General features: G+C 55.6%; 1 protein-coding gene across 1 annotated transcript; it reads left to right on the plus strand.

The window, feature by feature from the left end:
- Positions 1 to 9,281: 9,281 nt before the first annotated feature.
- LOC101948652 (olfactory receptor 1E5-like) lies at positions 9,282 to 10,229 on the plus strand. Its single transcript, XM_005311962.2, has one exon. It carries the CDS (start codon positions 9,282 to 9,284, stop codon positions 10,227 to 10,229), a length of 948 nt encoding a protein of 315 aa, XP_005312019.2.

The raw sequence follows: 10,229 nt of genomic DNA on the forward strand, positions 1-10,229 counted from the left end.
ACTGTTTTGCATCATCCGGGCATTGGAATCTCAACCCAGAATTCAAAGAAAAGGCGCGAACCGCTTCTCGGCTCTCTGAGCTGTGGCGCAAACGTAGTATCTGACGGACTAGGGGAAGGAGGGAGGGGGGCCGAGTGACGACATGGCGTACAGGCACAGGGAATTAAAATCAAGAACGGTGGCTGTGCATCAGGGAGAAACACAAACAACTGTCACACAGAATGTTCCCCCCAAAGATTAAACTGAAAACCCTGGGCTTAGCAGGCCGTTGATTTGACGGAGGGAGGGGGAAGCAAATGAATACAGAGCAAATCTATTTTTTACATCTTAAGACGACGGTGCAGCGTGACTGATAGCCCTCGGCATCTTTCTGGGTGCTTGGCAGCAAATACGGGGCGGCGTATGACGATGGTCTTCAGGCCTATTGCACAATCGGCTGCTCGGGGAAGACTCTGCTAACGTGCGATGACCCGACTTGTAATAGGACGGCTAATAGTCGTAATACACCATTTACTGCCAAAAGGCAAGCCCCACGGCTGCCAGCACCCAGATCGCCGATGAAGGCTACCAGTCTACTGCACCGTCTACCGCCAAAAGGCAGTTAGCAGCTGCTGCTGTGTAGCAATGCAGTCCCACGTCTGCCGACACCCAGAGGACATATGGTGACGGTGAGCTGAGCTGAGCGGGCTCCATGTTGTCTGCACAGGTAACTCAGGTAACCCAGGTAAAGAGGCGCGAATCTATTGTCTGCCGTTGCTGTGACGGGGGAGGGAGGGGCCTGACGACATGTACCCAGAACCGCCCGCGACACTGTTTTGCATCATCCCGGCATTGGGATCTCAACCCAGAATTCAAAGGGGCGGCGGAGACTGCGGGAACTGTGGGATAGCTGTGGGATAGCTACCCATAGTGCAATGCTCTGGAAGTCGACGCTAGCCTTGTACTGTGGACGCGGTCCGCCGACTAGAGCACCTAGAGCATTTTATTGTGTGGACACACACAATCGGCTGTATACAACCGATTTCAATAAAACCGGCTTCTATAAATTCGAACTAATTTCGTAGTGTAGACGTGCCCTAGAGGTTTTTAAGGTCCGGCTTGACAAAGCCCTGGCTGGGATGATTTAGTTGGGAATTGGTCCTGCGTTGAGCAGGGGGTTGGACTAGATACCTCCTGAGGTCCCTTCCAACCCTGATAGTCTATGAATCTATGACTCTCCGTTCAGAAGACAAGCACAGCAGTGAAAGACCTTGAGTGTCTCTCTGCGTTCTCCTGATGGACCAAACTAATTCTTTCACCTTAACCATAACAGCACCCAGCCCTCCGTCCGATCGATGTTGGGATCGCTCGTTGACATTGCAGTCTTGGGTCGCTGCTGGCGGCACCGGATGCAGATAGACTTATGTTTTGGGACACACACAATACACAATTCCAGTTGAGAGCGTGGATTGAAAGTGGATTAGATAAACCGCATTATATCCCCCATGTGGACCCTCCCATTCAGAATGAACGGGGCCTTCGTTCAGTTGAGAAGAGACATTTTAATTCAGATTTAATGTGGTTTAGCTTAATTCCATTAATTAACTGAATTACACTCAACAGGATTAAGGCCACTTTAGTTCCGAACCAGGGGCTCTCTATAGAGGAGATTAAGCTGGTTTAAATAATTCAATTACAAGGATTTTGTACACTATGTCCTGAGTGTCCCCATGTAGACAAGCACTAAGACGACTACTCAGGGGTTTAGCGGGGTTCCTAAACCATGGCCTCCCGGGTGATATGGGGTGAGGGCATCTGGATCCATGGCCCCTCCAAGTGACCTGGGGCAGGGGTGTCGGGATCTGTACATCCATCCAATTTTTTCCGCTCACACCAACTTCTGGACTTTTTCTCTCCTCCCCTGAGTCCCAAGTTTTCTCATTTGCTCCTTGGCTGTGGTTCTGGCTAATTAATCATGGGAGAGTCGGGGTGAGGATCGGGCACCGAGGGGACCTAGCACTGATTGGGTTCATTAACGCAGGCCCCATGGGGTTCGTTAGCGCTATTCGCCCCCGGGACGAGCGTCCGCAGTCTCAGTGCGGTCTCGGTGTAGCTAATTCTGCTTTTAGTTAGGGGGCGAGTTTCGAGGGGCAGCGGGAGCGGGGGGCTCTCTGAAGGGCTGGGCATGGGAGTTGGGGTGCTTACCCCCAGGCTCCCCCTTCGTCCCCTGCACACTGAATTGTCCGTAGCAGAGCTGGTGCCCCCTAGAGGGGAAAGACCCCACATCCCATTCCCTGTCCCCCTGAGCCAGCCAGTCTCCCCCCATCCTGGGGCCAGATCAGCACCCCCTAGAGGGGAAATACCCCACATCCCATTCCGTGCCCCCAACTGTGCCAGCTGCATTTCCCAGGTCTCGCCATCCTGCAATCAGGGCTGAATTCAACAAACGCGTGGACGAGGATCATCCAGTGGATATGGTGTCCTTGGACTTTCAGAGAGTCTTTGACAAGGTCCCTCACCAAAGGCTGTTAAGCAAAGTGAGCTGTCACAGGATACGAGGGAAGGTCCCCTCATGGATCGGTAACTGGTTAAAAGACAGGAAACAAAGGGTAGGAATAAAGGGTCAGTTTTCAGAATGGAGAGAGGTAAATAGTGGTGTCCCCCTGAGGTCTGTTCTGGGTCCAGTCCTATTCAACATATTCATAAACGATCTGGAAAAAGGGGTAGACAGGGAGGTGGCAAAATTTGCAGATGATATAAAACTACTCAAGATAGTTCAGTCCCAGAGCAGACTGCGAAGAGCTACAAAGGGACCGAACAAAACTGGGTGACTGGGCAAGAAAATGGCAGATGAAGTTCACCGTTGATAAATGCAAAGTGATGCACATTGGAAAACAGAATCACAACTATACGTATACAATGATGGGGTCTAACTTAGCTGTTACCACTCGAGAAAGATCTTGGCGTCATTGTGGAAAGTTCTGTGAAAACATCCACTCAATGTGCAGCGGTGTCAAAAAAGTGTGTTGGGAACCCTTAAGAAAGGGAGAGATAAGATAGGAAATATCCTATTGCCTCTATATCAATCCATGGTTCGCCCACACCGTGAATACTGCGGGCGGATGTGGTCGCCCCATCTCAAAAAAGATAGATTGGAATTGGAAAAGGTTCAGAAAAGGGCAACAAAAATGATTAGGGGTCTGGAATGGCTGCTGTATGAGGAGAGAGTAAGAAGACTGGGACAGTTCAGCTTGGAAAAGCGACGACTAAGGGGGGATATGAGCGAGGTCTATAAAATCACGACTGGGGTGGGGAAGGTAAATAAGAACGTGTTATTTACTCCTGCCCATAACACAAAAACTGGGGTGACCCGATGAAATTAATAGGCAGCAGGTTTCAAACGGACGGAAGGAAGGACTTCTTCACCCAGCAGCCAGTCAACCTGTGGAACTCCTCGCCAGGGGATGTTGCGAAGGCCAAAAGTCGAACTGGGTTCATAAAAAGAATGAGAGATGTTCCTGGAGGACAGGTCCATGGATGGCGATTAGCCAAGATGGGCAGGGAGGCAACCCCATGCTCTGGGTGTCTCTAAACGTCCGATGGCCAGGAGCTGGGACTGGCCGACACAGTGGATGGGTCACTTGATATTTGCCCCGTTCTGGTCATTCCCTCTGAAGCACCCGGCACCGGCTACTGTCTGAGACAGGACCCTGAGCTAGACGGACCCTATACGGCCGTTCTTACGTTCTGATTATTTTCCGAGCACGACGTTCTGTGTCGGCCCCTCCTGTAGCTGGCGAATGCCAGGGGAGCCCCGTGGCTTGTGCATCTTCCAATGGGCGCCCCATCCCCAGAAACCCCCAAGCCTGGGTGCTGCTGTGTCCCGTGGGGTTCCCCTTCCCCCTCCATTGGGATCCCAAGTCCCCGATTCAAGGGGGAACAGAGAATATAACGGGGGCTGGGAGGGTCTGTAGGAGACTCACCCTTTTTCCTAATCTCTCACCTCAACCTCCCATGCCGAGCATTCAGCCCGTCCCGGCTTGTCCTGCCTTCAGCAGACGCGGAGAGCAAGTGATCAGAACAGCCCAGGACAGATCTCTCTGGTCCCCTGTCAGGCTTTTTCCCAGACCAAGTGGGCCCAGTTTTTTAACCTTTTCCCACCAGGCGGACTTTCTAAACCATTGCTCATTTTGCCTGGACACTCTCCGGTTTGTCACCATCTTTCCTGAAGCGCGGGGCCCCCAGAATTGGACACATAAACTCCCCCCGGGGCCTCCCCAGTGCCGAGCCGAGCAGGACTTTGATATCCCCCAGAACTAGATTCGCTTCTTCCGCAGCTGCGCCCCGCTGTCGGCTCAGATCCGATTTGTCCCCCGCGGGAACCCCCCAGCCCCGTCGGCCACGCGGCCAGCAGCTGCGCGTTTGCTTTTTCCTTCCTCGGAGGGGTACGCTGCGCTCGGTCCTTGTCCGATTTCCCCTGCTCGATTTCAGAGCCGTTCTCCGATTCGCCCCGGTCGTTTTCAACCCGAACCCCGGCCCCAAAAGTGCCGGCCGCCCCTCCCCGCGGGGAGTCACCTGCAGGGATTCGGAGCCGGCTCTCAGTTAGGAAGTTTTTCCTAATGTCCATCCTGCAATTTAAGCCCATTGCTTCTTGTCCTATCCTCAGACGTTAAAGAGAACAATTTTTCTCCTTCTTGTAACCACGTTTTATGATCTTGCAAACTGTTCTCCCGTCCCCTCTCCGGCTTCTCTTCTCCAGACTAAACAAACCCCGTTTTTTCAATCTTCCCCCACAGCTCATGTTTTCTAGATTTTTCATCATGTTTGTTGCTCGTCTCTGGACTTTCTCCAATTTGTCCCCATCTCTCCTGCAACGCGGCGCCCAGAACAGGACCCAACCCTCCAGCTGAGACCGTATCAGGGCGGAGCAGAGCGGAAAAATCACTTCTCGTGGCTGGCTTACAACGCTCCTGCTGATACAGCCCAGAACGACGTTGGCTTTTTTTGCAACGGCGTCACACTGTTGACTCATATTTTAGCTTGTGATCCACTCTGACCCCGCAGATCCGTTTCCACAGGACTCCTTCCTAAGCAGTCATTTCCCTTTGTGTGTGTGCAATGGATTGGTCCTTCCGAAGTGGAGCACTTTGCATTTGTCCTTATTGAATTTCATCCGATTTTCTTCAGACCATTTCTCCCGATCATTTTGAATTTTAATCCTATCCATCAAAACACTTGCAGCCCCTCATAAGAACATAAGAACGGCCAGAGTGGGTCAGACCAAAGGGCCACCTAGCTGTCTACCGACAGTGGACAATGCCCGGTGCCCCAGAAGGAATGAACAGAACAGGGAATCCTCAAGCAATCAACTCATGTTGAGTTGTTTGCTCTAGCTCCCTCCCAGAGCCCTACTTTCCGGGATCCAGCCCCCATTGTGTAGGTCTGGCCTGACTTCCTAGTTCCTAGATGGCAAACCCTGCATTCGGCTGGATTAAAATGCGCCTAGCTCTGGGGAGTGTCCCATTAGCAGTTTGAGAGCCCTGCTGGGACGCTCACTATGTTCTGGGTCTTACAAGACAGTCGCAGCCGCCGTGTGTATCAGCAGCCGGCATTGTGCCTGGGGGATGTTTAGGAAAGATCTTTGCACCGTGGGGTGAGCGAAGAGTTTGGCAGGACAGCGACCAGGGGAGAAACAAACCCGGTTTGGGAGTGGGGATTGCACAAATGTTTTTCCTGTGGAGGACAACCCAAAATCAAGCTTCTTGGCCAGGTGAGGAACAGCGGCACGTAACGCCACACAGGGATGGCTGGTCCAGCGGTGAGATGCAGCCACCTCTGGGGCAGGACAGCCAGGGAATAGCTACATAGAACGCTGCATGGGGACAGCTTGCCCAGTGGTGAGATTCAGCCACCTCTGGGGCAGGACAGCCAGGGAATAGCTACATCGAACACTGCATGGGGATGGCTTGCCCGGCGGTGAGATGCAGCCACCTCTGGGGTGGGGCAGCTGGGAACAGCCGCACATAACGCCCCACTCCCTGTCGCACGGCATCGCCCACCGCCCGGCCCTGCCAGGGGAGAGCGCCCCCAGCTGGACACTCCACACCAATGCCTGCAGCACAGCCTCTGAGCCCCAAGCTTTTGACATGGGGCAGGAGAAATAACGCTGCATTTTCCACCCTGCCTAGGACGGGCCCCTTCGCTCCCCTAATTGCCAGCGTGCGTTAATTGCTTCTCCTGTGCATCATTAACCTCCCACCAGCCTGGGAAGGGGGGGCCACCCCTCCACAGTGCCAGGGGGCCCAGCTGTCCACACCCCTTCCCCCGCCTCCCCCATTTATACCCCTCTGCGAGGTGCCAGAGCGGGACCTGCCACCCTTCACCTCGAACGGGGAGGCGTTCAAATCCCCACGTCCGGCCTCGTCTCCGGCTGTCCTTTCCGAGGCCTTGCAAGCGGCGGGAGGCATTTCTCCATGAAGGGATCTGGTGTGGAGCAGGCAGGTCAGTGGTACCACCTTGCCAGTCAGAGCCAGGGCGGGTAACGCAGTGCATGCCGGGGTCCTAATCCGGGGTGGGGGTATGGCCCGGAGGTTCCTTAAGAGCTGAGCTGGGGGGAAAACCGATTTCCCGCGCCTTCGGCCGAACCCAAGAAAGCCGCGCGGTTTCCTTTGGCTCGAACGAAGCGTTTTCCGGCCCCCGAACCAGAACGTTTCCGAGGTCCCTTTTCTCTCCAATGCCCATCGGCCGAACCGAACCCTTGGACCGTTTTCATCGCTTGGAAATTTGGGGCCGGGAAGCTGAAATAATTTGGCGACCGTGACGTGAATCCGCGTCGTGGGTGGACTGTCTCAGTCCGGAATCCCACAGCTCCTTTTCCCGGCTGAGTTCAACGCCGGTCCAGAGCGGGTTGAGATCATACGGAGAAAGGCCGCTTAGCGTGACAGGACTGATCGGCCACACAGCCACGCTGGTGGGCGCTGATTATCCCCAGCCCGCTCCTTTCATTCGTTATTGATCGTTATCCGGATCGGCCACTCCGGGCGTCCCGAAATGGCAGGTGACAAATATCACTCTCGGAGGACAGGGGCCACCGGTGAACACTGGCTGAGAAAACCCCGGGCTCAAGCCCCCATGTCTGTCCATTAGCCTTGGGCAAGATGCTGCACCCGGTCCCTGCCTCAGTTTCCCCATTTGCCTGCCTCTGAAAGGCAGCCTATTGCGGCTATGAGATATTTAATGTTACTCTTAGAAGCAGGATCTCTGGGAAAAGCCTCTCTCCACAAATGTAGCCTGAACAATTATGACACCTGTTTATTGGGGTCACAGATCCCCGGTTCTTTTCTGTGGCAGCTCCGTAGCGTTAATTGAGAGGGTGGAATTTGGGGGAAACACATCCAGAAACTTAATTCTATGCAGACAAGGGTAATGCAAATCAGGAAAGTCAGTAGACATCACAACTGGAATAAGAGAAGGCCAGTAAAGTGGTTCCTGTCTCGCTTCGGGCATGTTTAAAATGCTACGGAGACCTCTGGAGGCCAAGAGAAGTGGAGCCAAGCCGATTCCATTCACACTGTCTCAGGCACCTGAGGACAAATGGGAGCCGGGTGTGGGAAGTTAAGGAAGGATGTGAATGGAAAGCGGGTTGGCTATCCCCGATGCCTCCATGTGTGGACTCTCTTATTCTGGAATAACACGTCCCCTTTTTCTGGATTAGTTTAATCCAGTTCCAAAGTGGGTTAACTCATACGGAGCAAGGTCGATTCGTTTGACAGGAGCTGTTCTGCACAAAGCCGCCCCCAGCTCTCAATCAGGGATAATAAGAGTTCCTGGGTGTAGGGTAGATAAAATCCAAATGACTGAGAGGGACTCTGACCCTGCAGCACCCAAGTACCTTGCGAAATGGAATATCTTGTAGCAGTGAGTTCCACAGGCCAAGCCATATTGCTCCCATACCCCACATTTTGAGGGATGCTCCTCTTCTTGGCCCCCTTTGCCCCACAGTTTTACCGTTCAAAACAATTGACCCCACCCCACCAACACAGAACACTTGAATCCAGTTTATAAATAGAGTGGGGTGGAGCAGAGGATAGATAGATAGATAGATAGATAGATAGATAGATAGATAGATAGATAGATAGATAGATAGATAGATAGATAGATAGAGGGGTTGTGTGGGGATGGATGGACAGATGGGTGTGGGGAGGTGGATAGATGGACAGAGAAGGGTGGATGGATGGACAGACAGGGTTGTGTGGGGGGTGGATGGATAGATAGAGGGGAGGTGTGGGGATAGATGGGGGCATGAGGATGGATAGATGGGGGGACAGACAGAGGGTTTGGATGGGGGTGGATGGATGGACAGACAGGGGGGTGGATGGCTAGATAGAGGGGAAGTGTGGGAATAGATAGATGGGGGACAGACAGAGGGTGTGGATGGACAGACAGAGGGTGTGGATGAGGGTGGATGGATGGACAGACAGGGGGGTGGATGCTAGATAGAGGGGAGGTGTGGGAATAGATAGATGGGGGGCATGCGGATGGATAGATGGGGGGACAGACAGATAGATAGACGGGGTGTGTAGGGATGGATGGACAGACAGAGGGGTGGATTGGGATGGATGGACAGATGGGTGTGTGGGGGTGGATAGATGGACAGACAGAGGGGTGGATGGGAGTGGATGGACAGACAGAGGGGGTGGATGGATGGACAGACAGGGGTGTGTGGGGGGGTGGATGGATAGATAGAGGGGAGGTATGGGAATAGATAGATGGGGGCATGAGGATGGATAGATGGGGGGACAGACAGAGCGTGTGGATGGGGGTGGATGGATGGACAGACAGGGGGGGTGGATGCTAGATAGAGGGGAGGTGTGGGAATAGATAGATGGGGGGCATGCGGATGGATAGATGGGGGGACAGACAGATAGCTGGAAGGGGTGTGTAGGGATGGACAGACAGACAGAGGGGTGGATTGGGATGGATGGACAGACAGAGGGTGTGGATGGTGGTGGATGGATGGACAGACAGAGGGGGTGGATGGGGGTGGATGGATGGACAGACAGGGGGATGGATGGCTAGATAGAGGGGAGGTGTGGGAATAGATAGTGGGGGCATGCAGATGGATAGATGGGGGGACAGCCAGATAGCTGGAAGGGGTATGTGGGGATTGACGGATGGGGGGGATCAGTCGCCAGAAGGGGTGGATGGGGTCCGGCAGGTAGCCCTAGGCTGGAGAGCCCCATGGGCAGGGCATTAGGGGCCAGACCCATAACTCTGTCCTCCGCTCTTCCCCCCGCAGGGCCATGGGGCCGGGGAACGGGACCGGCGTCTCCGAGTTCGTCCTGCTGGGCCTCACCTCCCGCCCGGCCACGCGCCGCCTGCTCTTCCCCCTCTTCCTGGGCGCTTACCTGGCCACCCTGCTGGGCAACCTGCTGGTGTCCCTGCTGATCCGCCGGGACCCCCGCCTGCGCCGGGCCCCCATGTACTTCTTCCTGGCCCACCTCTCGCTGGCCGACGTGGGCTTCACCTCGGCCGCGGCCCCCACGGCGCTGGGGACCCTGGCGTTCGGGAGCTGGGCGGTGCCGTACGCCGCCTGCCTGGCCCAGAACTACGTCTTCATCACCTTCGGGGTGCTGGAGAACTTCCTGCTGGCCGTCATGGCCTACGACCGCTACCTGGCCGTTTGCCGCCCGCTCCGCTACAGCACCGTGATGAGCCCCGGGCGCCGCTGGGGGCTGGTGGGCACCTCCTGGGGGCTGGCCCAGCTCCACGCCCTGCTGCACACCCTGCTCCTCGCCCGCCTGCCCTTCCCGGCCCGCCCCCACCTCCGCCACTTCTTCTGCGACCTGCGCCAGCTCCTGGCCCTGGCCGACGGCGACACCAGGCCCAACCACGCCGCCGTCTTGGCCGAGGGCAGCATGGCCGTGCTGGGGCCGCTGCTCCTGGTGGCTAGCTCCTACGGGCACATCGTGGCCACGCTGGCCCGGCTGCCCGCCGCCCGGGGCTGGCGACGGGCCCTCTCCACCTGCGGGGCCCACCTGGTCACGGTGGCCCTGTTCTATGGCACCGTCATCGGGCTTTTCTTCCGGCCCGCCGGCCACTACGCCCCCTGGCGGGACATGGTGGCCACCCTGCTCTACTCCACCGTCACCCCCCTCCTCAACCCCTTCATCTACAGCCTCCGCAACCAGGAGATGAAGGGGGCTCTCCGGCGGGTGCTGGGGAGGGGGCCGGTGCCCCAGGAAGCCTAG

This window comes from Chrysemys picta, chromosome 17 (genome assembly GCF_011386835.1).
Source record: "Chrysemys picta bellii isolate R12L10 chromosome 17, ASM1138683v2, whole genome shotgun sequence".
NCBI lineage: Eukaryota > Metazoa > Chordata > Testudines > Emydidae > Chrysemys > Chrysemys picta.

Bases quoted from the DNA above. Each gene is read 5' to 3' on its own strand.
- LOC101948652 (XM_005311962.2), top strand. From the start codon at position 9,282: ATGGGGCCGGGGAACGGGACCGGCGTCTCCGAGTTCGTCCTGCTGGGC.